General features: G+C 39.6%; 1 protein-coding gene across 2 annotated transcripts in view; it reads right to left on the minus strand.

The window, feature by feature from the left end:
- LTN1 (listerin E3 ubiquitin protein ligase 1) overlaps nucleotides 1–20,827 on the minus strand; it is a 59,656-nt gene extending 38,829 nt beyond the window's left edge. For both annotated transcript variants that reach the window (XM_024752884.1, XM_024752883.1), the window contains exons 1-7: nucleotides 20,718–20,827; nucleotides 15,094–15,297; nucleotides 14,478–14,576; nucleotides 13,750–13,980; nucleotides 11,312–11,364; nucleotides 10,420–10,600; nucleotides 957–1,130 (exon numbers count right to left, since the gene is read on the minus strand). In XM_024752884.1, the coding sequence (XP_024608652.1) occupies nucleotides 957–1,130; nucleotides 10,420–10,600; nucleotides 11,312–11,364; nucleotides 13,750–13,980; nucleotides 14,478–14,576; nucleotides 15,094–15,297; nucleotides 20,718–20,759 (984 nt within the window). In that variant the 5' untranslated portion in view covers nucleotides 20,760–20,827. The remainder of the gene's footprint in view (nucleotides 1–956; nucleotides 1,131–10,419; nucleotides 10,601–11,311; nucleotides 11,365–13,749; nucleotides 13,981–14,477; nucleotides 14,577–15,093; nucleotides 15,298–20,717) is intronic.
- Nucleotides 20,828–21,948: the final 1,121 nt, after the last annotated feature.

The raw sequence follows: 21,948 nt of genomic DNA on the forward strand, positions 1-21,948 counted from the left end.
AATTAGAGATTATAAACATACATTTCCCAATTAAGAGAGAAGACATATAGACTCTCAAAAATAAAAATCAAGTATTCTAACTAAAGAGGGTCAAAATCTCTCACCACCATTAAAAACTAAAAGTCTGAAATTATAAGAAATTTATTACATTTAGTAATTATGTATACAACATACTTCCAGGACAATATTGATCAGAAATAACTATTTAGGGACTTCCCTGGTGGTCCAGTGGTAAAGAATCCACCTTACAATGCAGGGGACGTGGGTGTGATCCCTGGTCAGGGAACTAAAATCCCACATACTGCGGGGCAACTAAGCCTGCACACCACAACTACTGAGCTCGCGCACCTCAACTAGAGAGCCTGTGTGAAGCAAACTACAGAGCTTGCACACACTGGAACCTGTGCGCCACAACTACAGAGCCCACGTGCCCTGAAGCCTGCGCACCACAACTAGAGAAGAGAAAACAACCCGCACGACACAACTAGAGAGAAGCCCGCACATAGCAACGAAAGATCCTGCATGCCTCAATGAAGATCCCACGTGCCGCAACTAAGGTCTGAGGCAGCCAAAAAAGAAGTAATATTTAACTGAAAAGACTTCTATAAAAGCTGCTTTCTAAACAAACAAAAAACAAAACTGCTTTCTAAAAGGGACAGCAATATTTAATCTTAAATATAATATTCAGATATGTTGATTTCAATGGGCCATATAAATTTAAAGGATATTGATATTGACTAAACTGAAAGTAAAATAAAAATGCTATACCATTTTATAGTCAGTTTAAGATTTATACAAAGTTTTGGATTAAATATTTTATTCCCAGGAAAGCATTTTTCTAGCAAGTTTTAAATATTACAATCTGATAGGCTCTCTCACATGGTATCTAAGGCTTCTAAAATACAACTAAGAAGACAAATATTCCCAGCTGTACTAAATGTACCTCTTTAACCTACCTCAATAGTTGTAAGTGTGTAAAGCACAGCTTCCCAGAGGGCAGGGCATACAATGGGGTCACTGTCATCAATGCTAAGAAGGACAGATGGGCTCACTTTGGATGCTTCATCTTTCATCAACTGTGGAGTACGCTGGCACAAAGCAGAAACTAACTCAAAATAGGCTGAGCGGATCTGAAAGAAAAAATGGAAAGCTGAATTAAACTAAAGCCTAGTCAAGGTATGATAAAATTTTATTTATGGTAATGGCAGGTAAGCTATTCATACTAACCCTCCCATTAATAAAACTAAAGGGGCTAGAAAAAATACTCTTTAAAAATCTGAAGAACACCACAGAGCTTAAAAGACATTAGGAATTACCAAGCCAAAAGTGAAGGCAGAAAGAATTCAACTTTCTATTTCTTTGGCTCAAGCAAATACAAATCCTCTCTAGTGTAAGAAGCCTTCATTTGGGGGCTCAAATTATCCCTATGAATATACTAGTCAGCACAAAGTTAAATACAGCCAAACAAAAAATAAGACACCATGAGCCACTGTGCAGAAACAAAAGATAACACAGAGACCTGAGACTTTAAATCGTATAATTATCTATCAGTTACAAGCTCCATATCAACAACGTTTATTATATTTAAAGAAACAAAAGTTTAAAAAAATTTGAACAGAAAACGATCTTAGAAAAAGCACAGCAGATCTGAAAAAGAACCAAGCACAATTCCTAAACTAAAAATACACAAATAAATAAATAAGAGCACAATTCATAGTTTAACAGCGTCATACTCAACATTAAGAGTCTACAACTATTTCCATTAAAGTAAGAAACAAGAAAAGGAAGCCCGCTACCACCACTTCTATTCAACATGGTACTGAGAACCTAATTAATACAGAGAAAAGGGGAAAAAAAGAAACTAGAAAGTAACCCAAATTACTGTTTATAATCATAGCAAAATAAAAGGCTATAAAAAATATCCCAAAAAATCTAAAGACAGGACTTCCCTGGTGGCACAGTGGTTAAGAATCTGCCTGCCAATGCAGGGGACATGGGTTCGAGCCCTGGTCTGGGAAGATCCTACATGCCATGGAGCAACCAAGCCCGTGCACCACAACTACTGAGCCTGCGCTCTAGAGCCTGTGAGCCATGACTACTGAGCCTGCACGCCACAACTAGTGAAGCCTGCGTGCCTAGAGCCCATGCTCCGCAACAAGAGAAGCCACCAGAATGAGAAGCCCACGCAATTCAATGAAGAATAGCCCCCGCTCACAGCAACTAGAGAAAGCCCACGCCCAGCAATGAAGACCAAAAGCAGCCAAAAAATCAATTAATTAGTAAATTTTTTTAAAATTTAGGAAAAGGAAAGCTAAAGACAAATAATAAGAACAGGAGGAAGAGGAGCTTCAAGATGGCGGAGGAGTAAGATGTGGAGATCACCTTCCTCCCCACAGATACATCAGAAATACATCTGCATGTGGAACAACTCCTACAGAACACCTACTGAATGCTGGCAGAAGACCTCAGACCTCCCAAAATGCAAGAAACTCCCCACGTACCTGGGTAAGACAAAAGAAAAAACAGAGACAAAAGATCAGCGACGGGAGCTGCACCTCGGGGAGGGAGCTGTGAAGGAGGAAAGGTTTCCACACACTAGGAAGCCCCTTCGCGTGCAGAGACTGCGGGTGGCGGAGGGGGAAGCTTCGGAGCCGCGGAGGAGAGCGCAGCCACAGGGGTGCAGAGGGCAAAGCGGGGAGATTCCCGCACGGAGGATCAGTGCCGACTGGCACGCACCAGCCGGAGAGGCTTGTCTGCTCACCCGCCGGGGTGGGCGGGGCTGGGAGCTGAGGCTCGGGCTTCGGAGCTTAGATCGCAGGGAGAGCACTGGGGTTGGCGGCATGAACACAGCTTGAAGGGGTTAGTGCACCACAGCTAGCCAGGAGGGAGTCCGGGAAAAAGTATGGACCTGCCGAAGAGGCAAGAGACTTTTTCTTGCCTCTTTGTTTCCTGGTGCGCGAGGAGAAGCAATTAAGAGCGCTGCTTAAAGGGGCTCCAGAGACGGGCGTGAGCCGCAGCTATCAGCACGGACCCCAGAGACGGGCCTGCTGCTGCTGCTGACACCAAGAAGCCTCTGTACGAGCACAGGTCACTCCCCACACCGCAGGAGCCTGTGCAGCCTGCCACTACCAGGGTCCCGTGATCCAGGGACAACTTACCCAGGAGAACGCACAGCGCCTCAGGCTGGTGCAATGTCACGCCGGCCTCTGCCGCAGCAGGCTCGCCCCGCATTCGTGCCCCTCCCTCCCCCCGGCATGAGTGAACCAGAGCCCCCGAATCAGCTGTTCCTTTAACCCTGTCCTGTTGGAGCGAAGAGCAGACGCCCTCCGGCAACCTATACACAGAGGTGGGTCCAAATCCAAAGCTGAGCCCCGGGAGCTGTGCAAACAAAGAGAAAGGGAAATCTCTCCCACCATCCTCAGAAGCAGCGGATTAAAGCTCCACAATCAACTAGATGTACCCTGCATCGGTGGAATACCTGAATAGACAATAAAGCATCCCAAATTGAGGAGGTGCACTTTGGGAGGAAAGATATGTATTTTTTTTCCCCTTTTTCTCTTTTCGTGAGTGTGTATGTGTATGCTTCTGTGTGTGATTTTGTCTGTATAGTTTTGCCTTTACCATTTGTCCTTGGGTTCTGTTTGTCCGTTTTTTTTTTTAAGTATAGTTTTTAGTGCTTGTTATCATTGGTGAATTTTTTTTGGTTTGGTTGCTCTCTTCTTTCTTTCCTTTTTTTTAATTACTTTAAAAAATTTTTTTAATAATTATTTTTTATTTTAATAACTTTATTTTATTTTACTTTATTTTATCTTCTTCTTTTTTTCTTTCTTAGGATGGACCTAGAGTGTGTCATACAGAGTGAAGTAAGTCAGAAATAGAAAAACAAATACCATAGGCTAACACACATATATGGAATATTAAAAAAAAAAGTGCTGAAGAACCTAGGGGCAAGATGGGAATAAAGACACAGACCTACTAGAGAATGGACTTGAGGATATGGGGAGGGGGAAGGGTAAGCTGGGAGAAAGTGAGACAGTGGCATGGACATATACACTACGAAACGTAAAATAGCTAGCTAGTGGGAAGCAGCCGCATAGCATAGGGAGATCAGCTTGGTGCTTTGTGACCACCTAGAGGGGTGGGAGAGGGAGGGTGGGAGGGAGGGAGATGCAAGAGGGAGGAGATATGGGGATATATGTATACGTATAGCTGATTCACTTTGTTACAAAGGAGAAACTAACACAACATTGTAAAGCAATTATACTCCAATAAAGATGTAAAAAAATAAAAGAATGTATCAGAACAAATTTGGCAGAAATTATCAAAAGATTGTTGTAAATAATAAAAGGATTAAAAAAAAAAGAACTAACAGGAGCTCAGAAGAGTTGCTGGATACAAAATTAATGCACAAAAGCATAGCATTCCTATACCACAGTAGAAACAAAATAGAAAATGGAATCAGAAAAGGAACCCCATTTCACAATAGTAACAGAAACCATGAAGTCATGTTCAGTATGCAGTATATTATAAAATACTATTCCGGGATGGCAAGGGCCTAATATAGGCTAAATAATTTTGAGAAAGACGAACCAAGTTGGAGGGTTTCAGGACTTACCGTAGAAGTTATAATCAAGGAAGTGTGGTAATGGTGTAAAGATAGACATAAAATGTAACGGAGTAAGAGTCCAAAATTAAAATCTCGTATGTTCAACTTAATTTTGCCAAAGGTGCCAGGGTGGTGGGGTGAGGAGGAGCTGGTAGTCTTTCAAGAAATGGATATCTATGTGAAAAAAAATCTGACTCTCACCTTTATGCCATAAACAAAAATTAACTCTAAAAAAACCTAAACTATAAAACTTCCAGAATAAAATATAAAAACATCTTTGCAACCTTCAAGTAGGCAAAGACTCCTTATATAAGAAATGAAAAGTATGAAGTGTAAAAAAAAAAAAATTGATAACTGGGACTTTAAAACACCTACTCTCCAAAAACCATGGAAAAAAAAGTGAAAAGGCAAGCCACAAACTATAATAAAACATTCATGATACTTTACCTGACAAAATACTTGTATCCAGAATAACTAAAGCATATTCGTAACTCACAAAAACCAAAAACCCAACTGAAAAATAGGCAAAAGAATATCAAGTAGTTACAGACTGATACATTGATCTTCCTGCAAAGAACAACTATAGTCTCTATGGACCCGACACAAAAAAACTGTCCAAGGGCTCTGAAGACTGAAATACACACTTTGGAGCTGGTATCATAACTTGGAGTAAGCAATCACACATACTGAGTTCCCATTTTGTGCAGTTTTGCCCTGAAGGTGGATGCAGTCACCACCAGAGGCACTGGGGCAGCTACAACTGCAACAGAAAGCCTGACATCCCTCTGGTTGGAGGAACTGGAAGAACCAGGAAAAGGAGCCCAGGGTAACCAAGATGGCAAGAGAGTAGTAGGGAACTCCAGAAAGAAGAGAACCAAAGAATAGAACCCCCACGTTCTGTGTTTAAACAGTCTAAATCTACAGCTGACACTTGAACCATGCCCGCTGCAGGCATGAGAGTTTGTTGAGTCTAACCAAGTTGATTGCCCACTAACACAAAGACATCAACGCCCTTTGGAGCAATATAAAATAACCCTGTCTCCAAAACATAACATTCCAGGATACAATCTAAATATATACGTCTAGGATGCAATCTAAATATTTATGTGTAGGATACAATCTAAAATCCCTCAACATATGAAAGCCAAGAAAATGTGATCTCAGATGTTATTATCAAACACGTACTTTACAGCAGCTATTATAACTATACTCAGTGAGGTAAAGAAAAATATGCTAACAATGAATGAAAAAACAGGAAACAGATACATGTCATTATACATTTGTCCAAACCTACAGAATATACAACATCAACAGTGAACCCTAATGTAAATTATGGATTCTGGACAATAATGATGTATCAATATAGGTTCATCAATTGTTTAAAAAAAAAAAAAACAGGTACCACTCTGGTGAGAGGATGTTGATAATGGGGGAAGGTATGTATGTGAGGGGCAGGAGATATATGGGAAATCTTGGTACTTTTTCCTCAATTTTGCTGTGAACCTAAAACTACTCTTAAAAGAAGTCTTAAAAAAGTAGAAAATTTCATCAAAGAAATAGAAAATACAAAAACCAAATTGAAATTTTAGATATAAAAACTACAACATATTAAATTAAAAGTGAGCAAAAGGGTTAAACAGACACCTCAAAAAAACAGAAGATAGGGAATTCCTTGACAGTCCAGAGATTAGGACTCAGCACTTTCACTGCTGGTACCCTGGTTCAATCCCTGGTTGGGCAACTATGGTCCCACAAGCCAAGTGGTGCTGCCAAATAAAAATAAAGAAAAAAAAGAAGAAGAAATACAAATGGCCAATAAACACATTAAAAGATGTTCAATACCATTAGCCATCAGGGAAATGCAAATTAAAACCACAAGGTAAAGTCTCTACCCCAGAGGTCAGCAAACATTTTCTTTAAGGAGCCAGAAAACAAATATTTTAAGCTTTGCAAGCCATACAGACTGTGTTGCAACTACTTTGTTCTGCTATGTTAGCACAAAGCAGCCACATACAATACAAAAACGATTTACAAAAACAGGTCACGGGGCTTCCCTGGTGGTGCAGTGGTTGAGAGTCCACCTGCCAATGCAGGGGACACGGGTTCGTGCCCCGGTCTGGGAAGATCCCACATGCCACAGAGCGGCTGGGCCCGTGAGCCATGGCCGCTGAGGCTGTGCGTCCGGAGCCTGTGCTCCGCAACGGGAGAGGCCACAACAGTGAGAGGCCCGTGTACCGCAAAAAAAACACAACAACAACAACAACAAAAAACAGGTCAGGTGTGCCAGATTTTGACCCATGAGCTGTAATTTGCCGATCCCCGATGCCACACCCAAGAGAATGACTTAAAACAACGGACAATATTGAAGTAAAGATATGGAACTAAAAATTTCATACACTGCTGATTAAGAGTGTAAAATAGTACAACCACTTTGAAATACTGATACAAGCAACAACAAAGAATCTTAAAAACATTACGCTGAGCAAAAGAAAGCCAGATACAGGGAATTCCCTGGTGGTCCAGTGGTTAGGACTCTGCACTCTCACTGGCGAGGGACCAGGTTCAATCCCTGGTTGGTAAACTAAAATCCCACAAGCTGTGCAGCACGGCAAGAAAAGAAAAGAGAAGAAAAGAAAAGAAGCCAGATACAGAGTAATATATGGCTCCATTTATATGAAAACCTAAAAAAGACAAATCGAATCTGTAAGTGACAGAAAAGTAGATAAATAGTTGCCTAGGTTAAGGGAGAGGATGACTTGCAGGGACACAAGGAACCAATTTTTGAGTGATAAAGATGTTTTACTTCTTGATTGTAGTGGTTATGTGGGTATGTACATGAAGATGAGTGTATACATCTGTCAAATCTTAAACTGTGAGCTTAAAATGACTGCATTTTATTGTATGTAAATCATACCTTAATAAAAGTTGTTTAAAAAGATATTCTAGGATATTTTTTAAATACCTGAATAAATTGTGAGATAATTTTAACATCAGGTTCAATAACCTATAAACAGCAAGTCTCCCCAAATCATTCAGTGGAACCCCAATCAAAATTCCAGTTAGATGTTATTTTTGAGGAATTCAATAAATTTACTTAAATTTATACAGAAGAATAAATTTCTAAAACAACTTAGTCTTGAAGATGAAGAAAAGAGTGCCTCCCCTGAGCAATTATTAGGACATATCATAATGTCATTTTAACAGTGGTACTGGCGTAAGAAGAAACAAAGACTAATAGATCAGAAGATAGAGTTTTGAGAAAAACTCATGAACATATGGGAACTTAATATACCATAATGGCAGGACCATAAATCAATAGGGAGAGAATGAACAGTTTAACTAGGTGATGTTAGGAAAAGTGGCTCACTGTACATGAAGAGAAATGTAACTAGATCTCCACTTAACACCACATAAAAAGGTGGGTTACTGATGGATTAAAAACTTCATATGAAAGATAAAACTAAAGAGATTAAAAGATATAACTGTTAAGAAAGATATAACTATTAAAAAAGGATATAGCTGTTTCAAAAGATATAACTATTAAATATAACAATATTTTTATGGTTTAAAAGTGAGAAAGGCCTTCATAAGGCAAAATCAGTGGTTTTGATTACATCAAAATTAAGATTTCTTTATAAAAGAGGACACATGAAAGGTGACAGAATGGGAGATTATTTACAATGCCTAAAAATGACAAAAGGACTAATATTTAAAATATACAAGGAACTCCAGTAAAATAAGAAAAACAGAACTTCAACAGAAAAAAAGGGGTGAAGATATGAATAAGTAGTTTACAGAGGAAACATAAAAATCTAAAAAGCTTATGAAGAGATGTTAAAAGTCACTAGTTAGCAGAGTAATTAAAATTAAAGAAAGGTATCATTTGAACTCCTAATTAGACTACTGAAAAATAGGAAGTTGAATGATGCCCAGCCCTGGCTACAGTATAAGGATATATAGTAGTCATCATGTATTGATAGTTGAGCCTAGACTAATGCAGCCAATCAGGTAAGCAATCTGGCACTACTTCATAAAATTAAGTACGCCTATACTCTTTGACTCAGCAATTCAGAAATTAAGAGAATTTCAGAAAAAGAAATTCTCACAGATCTGGGGATACATGAATGAAGATGCTCACTGCTGCCTTATTTGTGAGAGCAGGGAGTCGAAGGCAATCAGGGTGTCTATCACTGGGGGAATGAACAGGTAAAATGGAATGTATGCAAACTTCTGAGTACTACACATCAGTTAGAAGCCATGGGCCAGATATACATACAGGAATGTAATGGATTTAAATATCTTAGTACTTTTTAAAAAACTACTGGGACTTCCCTGGTGGTCCAGTGGGTAAGACCCCGTGCTCCCAATGCAGGGGGCCTGGGTTTGATCTCTGGTCAGGGAACTAGATCCTGCATGCATGTCACAACTAAGAGCTCACATGCTGCAACTAAAAGACCCTGAGAGCTTGGGACTTCCCTGGTGGCGCAGTGGTTAAGAATCTGCCTCCCAATGCAGGCGACACAGGTTCGAGCCCTCGCCCAGGAAGATCCCACATGCTGCAGAGCAACTAAGCCCGTGCGCCACAACTACTGAGCCTACGATCTAGAGCCCGCGTGCCACAACTACTGAAGCCCTCACACCTACAGTGCAAGGAAGAGTAGCCCCCACTCGCCGCAACTGAAGAAAGCCCACGCGCAGCAAAGAAAACCCAACACGGCCAAAAAAATAATTAATTAATTAATTTAAAAAAAGATCCCGCATGCCACAACTAAGACCCAGCGCAGCCTAAATAAATAAATAAATATTTCTTTAAACAAACAAACAAAAAGTACATGTATAAAAATTAAAGGGCTTCCCTGGTGGCACAGTGGTTGAGAGTCCGCCTGCCGATGCAGGGGACACAGGTTCGTGCCCCGGTCTGGGAAGATCCCACATGCCGCAGAGCGGCTGGGCCCGTGAGCCATGGCCGCTGAGCCTGCGCATCCGGAGCCTGTGCTCCGCAACGGGAGAGGCCACAACAGTGAGAGGCCCGCGTACCACAAAAAAAAAAAAAATTAAAAAAACTACTAAGTAAAAAGCAATAAATGGGATGAAATATAACACAGTATCATTAGTATCATTTATGTGAATTAAAAACACATGCAAAAAGGCTGTGACATGCCTAACAGAGAAAATTAGATAAACTTCATTCAGGCATGATGTCTAGTGCTGTTGTGTGGGAATTCAAAGTTAGTGAATCAACAATATACATTAAATAAGGTGTCTTTAAACAGATACACATAAAACAAGGTTATGTACTAACCAACTGTCAAAAATGTCGTGACAAGAGACTAACAGGAGCCTAAGCCTGCATTTCCCCTAAGAGCGATGCTTCGGTGTTTACTAATTCAGTGTTCGTGGACTTCACAGAATATAATCACAGTAAGTAATGAGAATCGACTGCACAGATGAAAGCACATACATTAATCACACTTAGAACGGGCAGCTGGTGGAGGTGGAAAATGGAGACAGACAGACAAAAGGGAAAAAATAAATACATTAAAAGGAAGAGACTTGCACACACCCAGCAGTTTTAAGGTGCCATGAACACAGGAAGATGATGATTCAACTCTGAATCTGAGGTCCAAACAACTAAATAAAAAAATGAAAATACAAGAACATTCTAGTAAGAGAGGTAATTCAGTCCCACCACAAAAATGTGTCTGCAGAATTTTAAACATAAACAATAAACATGAAGCCTAAATAAAAAATAACAAGATCAGGGGAGAAAAAAGAATCAGAGGAATGTCTTAAAATAAAAAAGATTAAGATACCTGAGGTATACTGTGTTTTCCATACTTCCAAAACTTATTCTGTGATAAAAGAGACTTAAATTTCTCCTCCAGAGAATCAAGTTCATTATCGGGTAGGAGGCAAAGCAATTTTTTCAATGCCAATAAGGAACAAGTTACAACCCGATAGAATTTAGCTTCTCTTTCTTCCTCTGGAATAGTTCTTGATGTAAAAAGAAAATAAATACATATAAGGATTGAGAATAAGACAAACTACATATTCAGCACTTCTATTTTAAATGTTTTATCATTGAATACCTACCAAAGTTGCTTTATCTCTATATTCATTCTCCCTGTGCCAAACCCCCGCAAAATACATAGAATTTTAATCACATATTATTCGAATAATAAAAGGTGAAAGTAAATCAAGAGTTGTGGCTTGAAATAAGTGTGCATGTACACTGCTCTCAGTAGCAGTTAATTGGATGATTAGAGAATAAATAACACTGCACCTAAGAGTACTTTCCCTTACAGATTCTTAATAGTTTGATTAGAACACAAGAGTAAAAAGTAAATGGAACATCTTACTATTCTTACAATAGAACTATTCATAGTTCTTCAACTATTTTCATCCAGACCTTAAAATGGTTCCTGCTATGACTGTCAAAAGGCAAATGTGGAAAAAAACTAAAAACATCTCTTTGTAAAAGAACCAAACACATGTGCGCCCAGATAATTCAAGTTAAATAGCGGGACAACTTGCAGGTAAAAGCACTTAAAACAGCACCTGGAAAATAGCACTATATTAAGTATTTTCACCTCTACATTTAGCATCCCTTTTTTTAAAAATGTCACATTGAAATTATCATCTTATTACCTATGAGTGAAACATAGTTTCACTTAACCTGAGTTACACAGAAACAATACAACTTACTGTGGGTCACTGAGTGTATCAGGTGTTTCTTTTATAAGATGATCCTGCAGCACCTATGGGGGGAAAAAATGCCATAGACTTGAGATTTTATTGAATTGTCAGTGGTGAAGAGACAGAACATAAACTTCATCTTAACTAAAAGTTTTTATCCCCTTTCTCACAAAAGTAGCAAAATTAAGTAGCAAAACTAAAAGGTTTGAATTTTACCATTTTTTTTCCCCTATCAATCCCCAAGGTTGGCACCTGCTGGGGTAAAGAAGGATAAGGTACTTCTTCCAAACACCTCCAGTTTCCACTGAGAGGAATTTTCCCTTAAATACTCCTGGCCTCTTGCTTCTCCATTCCTCTTGCACACAGCAGTGAAGTGAATGGGATGTCCGATTAGTAAGTTTGGGAGTGAATTAGGCTCTGCTTTCCTCACCCCTCTTTTTTGAGCACCTCCCTGCTCACAGAGTACACACATTGTGCTCTGCTCCATCATGGAGGAAGGTTTAAGGCTCCATTTGAAATGCTGAGTAAGTCTGTTTACTTCTGGGGTACAGTACTAGCAAGTCCACTGTTCCAGTATCAATTTTATCAGCAATAATAATAACCAATATTTACTGAGTTTTTCCATTTACCATGTATTGCTTTGAGCACATTCCATGCATTAATGAAATCCTCAAAACAACTCGATGAAGTACAAGTTAATTCCTACTTTAACAGATGAGGAAATGGAAGCACAGAAACTTGCCCATGGTCAAACACCCCAACTAATGGCAGAGTGGACTAGAACCCAGTGGTATGACCCAGAGCCCATGTTCTCTTACAGATACTATGACATTTCGATCTCATTTGCCTAACTCCTCTCTAATAAATTTGTTTTGAACTTAGGAAAGTTCAAACCCAGTATCTGTATATCTGTGACACAGCCAACTAAAGGTAAAATAATGGAGGAAATAATCCACATATCCAATGATCAGTTACCCATCCATAATAAAACCAAGAACAAAAAGACAACCAAATAAACAAAACTATGAATAGCCAAATTAATTATCTCAAAATCCATTTTCTAAAACTCTTAAGTGTCCAAACTCATGATACTTCACTCATAACATTCATCACTTGATATTTTAAAGAAACCAATGATATTTAATTTATAGTTGGGATAGAGAACTCCCTTTGAGAGTATGATTAAACCTACAAACCCTAGGGAATTCCCTCGCAGTCCAGTGGCTCGGACTCAGCGCTTTCAAGGCTGGGGCCCTGGTTCAATCCCTGGTGCGGGAACTAAGATCCTACAAGCCGCGCGGTGTGGCCAAAAAAACCCACACAACTACAAACCATCACCCTAGAAAAACAACTCTGGTACAACAGAAAAATAAAGAATGTAAGAACCAAGAACTTAAAGGGGGAACTAGAATGCATGTGTGTGTAGAGAGATGTTGGGTGAAGAGATCAGATAGGTAAGAAGGGACCACATCATGCAGAGCCTTGTAGGCCAAGATAAGAAATCTGGACTTGTAAGTATAATGGGAAGCCACAGAAAGGTCGACTAACTGAAAGGAGGGAAGCAGGGAGAAAACAAGGGAGGAGGAGGGAAGGTGTTTAAGTAGGATTATACATAGGGTGCTATGGAAATATAAGAGTACTAAATAAAGAAATAAATGCAAGCATTATCTTTTTTAAAAAATTTTTACTTCTCCTCAATGGACTCACAGTCCATCTATTTTTATTTCTTGGTATAATACTAACAAATTGGCGTCTAGTTTTTTCCAGTCCATATATAAGGAATAGCAAAGAAGGAGAGAAAAAATGAGGAAGGACAGTATTGTGTACAAACTAAAAACCACAAAAGTTATGGCTGATATCGGTCTGGCAAAACTGCTGGCCAAGTGTTGGAGAAACGTATATCTGTTAATGGGAGTATCATAAAAAACCGGGTAAATAAATATTTTAAAAAATAATAAATAAATAAACCTATTCTTAAAAAAAAACTGGGGAAAAATCCCAAATGTGTATTAAAATGAAAGAAGTTAAATAAACTGTTGTATATCTATATATACAAAGGAATACCAGGATGAAACAGATCTGTATACATGTATTGATTTGAAAATATGGGGAAAAAAAGTTTAGATTTGATTTATAGATGTATTCTTTTTTTAGATTATATATTACAAAGCACCTATCTAAATTTTTTTAGATACAGTAAATTAAAACATTAAAATAAACAGGGAAAACTTAAATCATTTAGAAAGATCCAATCCAAAAAGCTAATTATGTTTTAAAAAGCCAAAATGGTCAACTTTGACAAACACCATTTAAAAAACACAATCTTCCACTGAAAATATTTCACTTCTCATACCCTCACAATGCTAGGTAAAAGAGCCACCTTTGTAATACGCTTTATATCCCTTAGATACTTTAAAATTAGATACAGAAAGGTTCCAAGGACTTACACTTGTAATTTCATCCTTACAAAATGCTATGGCTTCAGGTTGCTTGCTTGGAGGGAAAGCTGCTTCAAAGGCATCTTTTGCTGCAGATGCAGCTGGTGTGTAAGTATCACACTGAGCCATTAGCCAATAGCCCATTAAACTTTTTAAGTAAGGAGCCAAGTGTTTCTTAACTTTAAGGATAAGTTTTTCAAAAGCTTGCTGTGTGGCTTCTCGAACCCGGCGGTCATGATCCTATTGAAAATATAACATGGTTTAAAACAGCTCTAACCCATAAAAATAAATACTGACATTTCTGGGTATGCGATGAAGACCCATTAATAAGAATTCACCTATGCACAAAGCTAAATTCAATAATTATATTAAAAAACTGATTAATTTTTCCTTTTCCCAATGAGATAAAAATGACTGTATTCAAGATAGAGTCAGGGCTAAACCTGGAATAAATAAGCAATTCATTCTCATTCTTCTGCAGGAAGTATACAAAGAAATTACATTGTCAAAATTTACTATGACTTAAAAGTATCTAGGTAATTCTATAGTAAGGACCTAACAGACTCCTTTTTACAACCCAACATGATCCAATCTGCATAATAATATTGACATAACATTCCATAACCCTCATCAAAAATGAATCATATAAATTTGACAGTCCCCACAACTTCAACCAAAAACAAAAACAAAACAAAAAAACCACAACAGAAATATACTAGTCAAGTCTTAATACTTACTAGTGAAATTTTGCAGAAAATTCTTGGCCAATATGGAAGAACTCCTTTTACAATTTCCGTGTCTCTCTCTGTACACATGGTTCCAAATTCCTGCATAGCCTAAAATAAATTATTAAAATCGTTAAGGATCAACAGCCATAATATTGGCTGTTGATTATATTTATGCTGTTCTAGAAGCTTAGTCTATTTTATGTAACGTGAGAATACACCATCCCTGTTTGTGTCACATGGGACTAATCTGAAGAGTTCTTTATAGGTTACTATGGTAGAAACTTTTCAGTTGTTTTAAAAAATATATAAAACATACACAAAAAAAAAAAACCCATTTAAAAGTATAGAGTCAAAATTACATTACTTAATAGGAAAAAATGTAAAGCCAGAATTCCAAAGTGATTCTAAAAAGTGCAGAACAAACTAACTTATAACCCAGAAGATAAGTATAACCTAAAGTCTGTATCAGCAAAAAGTACAATTGTAAAAGTACTTATTAGTGATGATTCTTCATTTAAAAGTACTTATTAGTGATGATTCTTCATTCTTCTTTACATAAAATATGCCAATGACATTTTAACAAAAAGATTTTCTTGATCATTTTAATGAAAACAATAAAACTTGCTTTTAGTTTTGTCGTGACATCTTTCTTTGAAAGTTTTCGCAGCACCATTCGGAAATCAGAATCCACAAGACTGTCTATTTCTTCAGCTCCTTGAATAGCAGGAACATAGCCTAGGTCACTGTGAAATGTTCCAAAACCAATAAATCCAGGCACTGTTCCCTGTTCCTTGGCAAGGAGTTCTGCAGCTCGGCCACTGTTTGAAGGCTGGTAAGAAAGTAGGGAGAAAAAAAGTCAGAGTCAAGGAAGAGTTCAAAATTTAACTTTGAGTTCTTTGGAGTAATTACTTGACAATTCCCACAATGAAGCAAACTTCTATTTGAGGACTTTTTCCCCCTAGCCTCTGCATCTATTGCAATGTTTGCCAAAGATAAATATTTTTGTCACCAAGAATTTAACAATAATGATCCTAGGAGCTATTTCCTAGTTTCCTAAACATCAGAACCATGTTTTTAAAGTTGTGATTACAAGCCATTAGAGGCTCACGGGCCATGACAACATTTTAAAGAAATAGAACAAAATTTTAAAAATCAGAATGCATCACATATGGTAAGAATAAGTACTGTTTTATGAAATTTTTTATTTCCAACTTTTGTATAAATAGTATGTATACACATATATGTATACTGTGTAGTGATGCAAAATTAACTCATAAATGGATATCTCTTCATTCATCCACTCATTCAACAAATATTTATTAAGCAACTACCCTAGGACAAGTCTAATGATAGCAACTTCTAGACCAGGAGTTCCTTGTGGGCAGACACACTCATTTCCACATACCCAAAGCCTAACCAAATCTCTTTGGGCTAAAATGGTTACAAATTACATTAGTATGTACATAAAAATCAATACAATGCTCAGGATATAAGATACACTCCTTTGTTTTGAAACACAGTCAGTGGCTTGTTTGATTGATACACAATATATAGTAGCTTCCAGTACTAAACGTTAAAGGATTCTTTGTGACAAAGAAAGAAAATACTTGAACTGTTGAAAGAAATTAATGTATTCATTGTCATCTAATAGGAAAATGTCTCAGTTCAATGTCCAGGATGACATCACAACCCATCTAAACTCATCTATTTCTTATTCCTCCGTAAGAATGTCTGAAAATCCAAATGTATGATTCAGTTTGTTCATACCTAGCAAAACTGTGTTTGGGAAAATCATTTATCAAGGAATAATAATCTGTACTACTTTCTAAACTGAAATGAGTGACCAGAAATGAAAATGATGGACTAGATATTTTTTCAAAACAGTGGCACTTGGCCTAATTTCAAAAAAGGTTCTCTATTTTAAAACTTTATTAAAATGAACTAACATTATTCAGTTTACCTTTCTCAATATTGATACATGAATAAAGAGCTACAAAGGAAGTTAGTGAATTATAATTCTGAAAACTATGATGACATTAAGACATTGGAGTTTTACCTATAATCTCATGTGTAAACAGTTTTATTATGAAACAGAATAATGAAATAGTATAAAAAGCTAAAAGCTAAAGGAGTCAAGGCTGAATTCTGAACTGACCTGAAGACCAGAGCTGACAGTGATAACTAAGTACAGAAAAGATATCAGATGTCCAGTTTCACAGAAACAAATTATTTTCAACTAATTGTATCTTTTTTTCAATATCTACTTTGAACTTAAAATGTAGTTACTGTTTCTTGTTACCTTCTCCACTGTATGTTAGATGCTCATACCCACAGTTCAAAAATTAAGAACCTCGATACTATTTCTGGCAGTTAATTGTCTCTTTTTTTTTTTTTTTTGCGGTACGCGGGCCTCTCACTGTTGTGGCCTCTCCCGCTGCGTGAGCACAGGCTCCGGACGCGCAGGCTCAGCGGCCATGGCTCACGAGCCCAGCCGCTCCGCGGCATGTGGGATCTTCCCGGACCGGGCACGAACCCGCGTCCCCTGCATCGGCAGGCAGACTCTCAACCACTGCGCCACGAGGGAAGCCCTTAGTTAATTTTCTTATACTACACCTACTTCATTCTTTTGTGCCTGGCTTCTAGAGGTATAATATTTGAGGTGGCAATCCTGAGTCTACAGTTTAAAGACCAAATTCAGGAAGCTTTCGGGATCTTTCACCATCTGGCCTCACCTCTCCAATCATCTTTCTAACACTTTTTTCTTCCCTTGGCCCACTTCCCCCTCCCTGCTCCCTTTTGTTCCCACCATTTATGTTCTAGTTCCAGACTCAATACAAAGTTCCCCAAATATGTCATGCCTTTTCAAAATCTGGTCTTTTTATTCATTTTTTTCAAACAGCAAACACATTTTTTTTAAAAAAATTTTTATTGGAGTATAGTTGATTTACAATGTTGTGTTAGTTTCAGGTGTACAGCGAAGTGAATCAATTATACATATACATATATCCACTTTTTTTTTTTTTTAAGATTCTTTTCCCATACAGGCCATTACAGAGTATGTAAGTAGAGTTCCTTGTGCTACACAGCATGTTCTTATTAGTTATCCACAATTTGGTCTTTGTGTAATCTTTTCTCTCCCTGACAAACTCCCAGTTATCCCTGAAAACACATTCATGTTTTCAACGTTTGCCTCTCCGGTCAATCACCGTTCTTTTCTGTTCTCCCACTTTGCTTCTGATACCTGTATCATAATTCTTTAATATATTACAATTATTTGCTTACTTATCTGTCTATCATCAAACTAATAGTTCAAGAACAGAAAATTTCTTTGTCATCTTTGAATACACGGCATTCAGTATTCAAGCTCTTCTGTTGAATGAATGACTGCCACTCTGAAGTTCAAATCCCAACTCCACAACTTCCTGACTACATGAATTTAGGCAAGTTAATTCTCAAAGCCTCAGAATCATCATCTTTAAAATGAGACAACAGTCACTAAATCATTACTTAGGTGTAGTCAAGATTAAACATAAGTTTTCAAACCACCAAAATAATAATTGATTCCAGCAAGAATTATCAAAGGATGCTAAAAACCATTAAGTGAAAGTTTATGAGAGAACAGGTTATTCTGAAATTACTACTCCACATATTATTTGTTAATAGCCAATAAAAAGAGACACTTATACAATGGACATCACCTTAATCAAGTGATTACACATATACCACCAATAATGAGATTATGTGTCTCATTAATAAACAGACATTATGTGTCCCCATGGTGTGAGAGGCACTGAGAAATTACACATCATCTATGAAGCATTTCTGTCAAAAACTGTTTAACCTGAATGTAATTATAAGGAACAATTAGACAAATCTAAGTTAAGCAAATCAATTGCTTAGACTCTTCCAAATTGTCCATGCCATAAAAGAATCTTCCTCCAAAAAAAGGCACTAGGAAAACTGCCTAGATCTAAATGATAGCTAAATGGAATGAGTGATCCTTTCATGGATCTTCGATGTTTTTTAAAATGCTATATCTAGGGACTTCCCTGGTGGTTCAGAGGTTAAGAATCCCCCTGCCAATGCAGGGCACATAGGTTCGGTCCCTGGTCCGGGAAGATCCCACATACCGCAGAGCAACTAAGCCCGTGCACCACAACTACTGAGCCCGTGCTCTAGACCCCAAAAGCCACAACTCCTGAGCCCACGTGCCTCAGCTCCTGAAGCCCGCGTGCCTAGAGCCCGGGCTCTGCAACAGAAGCCACTGCAATGAGAAGCCCGTGCACCACAACTACTGAGCCCGTGCTCTAGACCCCAAAAGCCACAACTCCTGAGCCCACGTGCCTCAGCTCCTGAAGCCCGCGTGCCTAGAGCCCGGGCTCTGCAACAGAAGCCACTGCAATGAGAAGCCCGTGCACCACAACTACTGAGCCCGTGCTCTAGACCCCAAAAGCCACAACTCCTGAGCCCACGTGCCTCAGCTCCTGAAGCCCGCGTGCCTAGAGCCCGGGCTCTGCAACAGAAGCCACTGCAATGAGAAGCCCGTGCACCACAACTACTGAGCCCACGTGCCTCAGCTCCTGAAGCCCGCGTGCCTAGAGCCCGGGCTCTGCAACAGAAGCCACTGCAATGAGAAGCCCGTGCACCACAACGAAGTGCAGCCCCTGCTCACTGCAACTAGAGAAAGCCCACGCGTACCAAGAGCCAAAAATAAATTTTAAAAAATTTTTAAATGCTATATCTAAATAAAACTTATAGAGAACAATATTGAGATGACTACAGAAATCTGAATACGATAATGTATATTATTAGATAATAGTATTATACTGAAGTTAAATTTTCTGCATGTTATAATTGCTCACGGTTATGTAGAAGAATGGCACTGTTTTTAGAATATACATGCTGAAGTATTTAGAAGTTAAGGGTCATGATTTCTGCAACTACTTCTCATACGGTTCAGCAAAATACATATATTTAGAAAGAGAAAGCAAAAGTGACCAAAGATTAACAATTGGTAATTCTAGGTAAAGAATTATGAGTTGTTGCTAATATTTGGAATATTTCAAAAGTAAACATTGAGAAAATTTTTTTAAGTTAAATGAGGATGCAAGTAAAGCATTTAGGAGAGTACTAACACAAGGTAAGTTACTATTATCACTGTTACTATTATTAACCTCCAAAACAGATTAAGCGACAGATCTAAGAAAATGTGGTACTGGAATCACAAGAATTGTTTCACAAACAGGAAAAAAGCATCCTCATAAAATTAGACTGTGCCTTAATAAACCTCGTACTATAAAAAATATCATTATGGCATCCCCAATCTTGTAGGTTTAGTCCACTCTGGGGTTTAAACAAGTATTTAGTGAACTTCTACTATATGCTAATCCTTGTTCCAGGCTCCGAGGATAACAGCAGCAGATAAAAACGCCTGCCTTCATGATACTTATATCCTATACTAATATCCTAGTGAAGCAAGACAGTAAATGAAGCGGGACAGTCAACTAATATGTTAGAAGTCATCAATGCAACGGAATAAAATAAAGCAGGAAAGGAGAAAAGGGAGCGGGGTGGAGGGCTACAACTTAAAATAGGGTGATCACCGGAGACCTCACTGAGATATCTCGGGCAAAATTTGGAGGCACCTAACAAAAGAGCGTCGGGGAGCCTGCCAGGCAAGGTCAAGTTTCGGTGAAGAGATAAGCGTGGCCAGATGGAGTGAGCGAGGCGGAGGGAGTTGAAGATGGGGTCGGAGGTGGAAAGAGGCCGCAGCAGACCATGCACCGTGTATGTATCGTCGTAACGGCTTTAGCCTTTACCCCGAGGGATGTGGGCAGCCACAGCAGGTTTATAAGCGAAGGAGCGACATGATCCGAGATACCCTGCACACCAGGCTCACCTTAACTGCTTCCCACCCAATTCCCTTGTTCACCCCTGCCACCCTGGCCAGATAACCTTCCTCTTGAAGCCGACACGGAACCAATTCTTAATGAAAATGTTGGGTGAGGGGGATGTGCTCGGGTGGGGACAGCTCTGGCACGGAACATCTTTTCTCTTACGACTCCCCAATCTGCTCAGAGATAATCCACCCCGCCCGCGGGGACGCACACACAACAGAGAGGTCACACTCGACACGCAAACACACGCCTCCCCACAGCCGCGCTGCACACATCCTCCGGCCCTGCGCCGGGCGGAGCCAGCCACTGCGAGGCAAGGACTCCTAGGTTGGCTGGGCCACCCCGCACTCACCCTCAGGTTCCCCTTGGTCCTCTGCTTGTTCTTCCCGCCCATGGTCGCGGTCTCAGCGGCACTCTCAAACCTCAGCCCCCAGTTGACACGGCTGGGCCACAACTTCCGGCCCCTTGGACCGGAAAAGGACCCATAGGAACGCCTTCCCCTGTCCCTCCCCTTCCGTCACCCACCCCGCCCACATGCCGCCCCACTTCCGCTCCCGCCTCCTGCCGCGTCCCTGGGCATCCGTGGCGAGATATGTCCCACTTGGAGCCACGCCCATCTGAGGTGACGTGACCCCTGCCCAATAGGAAGCCAAGCATAGCGCTAAATCCTGCTTCTTCCCTTTCCTGCAGCAAAGATTTGTTCCCTGCTTAGCGGGTAGGAGACCGGCATGGGCCATAAGGGAGGTGTTTTCATACAAGGGTAGCAGTAGAATGACACAGTAGTGGCTGAAGGAAGATGGGACAATGTTAGACTTTTTAAAATGCAATTATCGGGACTTCCCTGGTGGTCCAGTGGTAAAGAATCCGCCTTCCAGTGCACAGGGCGAGGGTTCCATCCGGAATCGGGGAGCTAAGATTCCCACATGCCAGAGGGGCAGCCAAGCCCTCGTGCCACACTACTGAGCTCGCTGAGCTCAACGAGAGAGCCAGCGTGCCACAAAGCACAGAGCCCACGCGCCCTGGAGCTGGCGAGCCACAACTAGAGAGAAAACCCGCAGGCCACAACTGGCGATGACCCCGCGTGCCGCAACGAAAAGATCCCGCACGTCTCAAGGAAGATCCCGCGTGCCGCAACTAAAACCTAACGCAGCCCCCGCCCCCCAAAAGAGCAATTATCGGTATCACCTAGGTGTTTCTTAGAAATGCAGACTGTCAGGCCCACTTTGGGACTATTAAATCAGATTTTGCATTTTTAACAATGTTCCCAGGTTTTGTTAAAATTTGCAAAGTAGTGCTCTAGGCAATATTCTCTAAATCCGCCCCCCCCGCGTTTTTTTCCCCCCATATCAAAAGTGTTATGTGCAGCTTTTCGAAAAGAGGGTAGTGTGGTAGTCTCTCTTAAAATTTGAAATTTACAGGTTTTGTAGTTAGTGATTTTGCTCCTCAGAATCACAGCACAGAAACATAAACACATGTTGCTGGTTATTATCTCATGCCCACACACTCACCCTATTATAATCGACTCCATGACACGGAGGCTCTGCAGACTATTTCTCCTTTAGTCACCTTTCTTCCTGTTAGGT

This window comes from Neophocaena asiaeorientalis, unplaced genomic scaffold, assembly GCF_003031525.2.
Source record: "Neophocaena asiaeorientalis asiaeorientalis breed wild unplaced genomic scaffold, Neophocaena_asiaeorientalis_V1.1 scaffold245, whole genome shotgun sequence".
Lineage (NCBI taxonomy): Eukaryota > Metazoa > Chordata > Mammalia > Artiodactyla > Phocoenidae > Neophocaena > Neophocaena asiaeorientalis.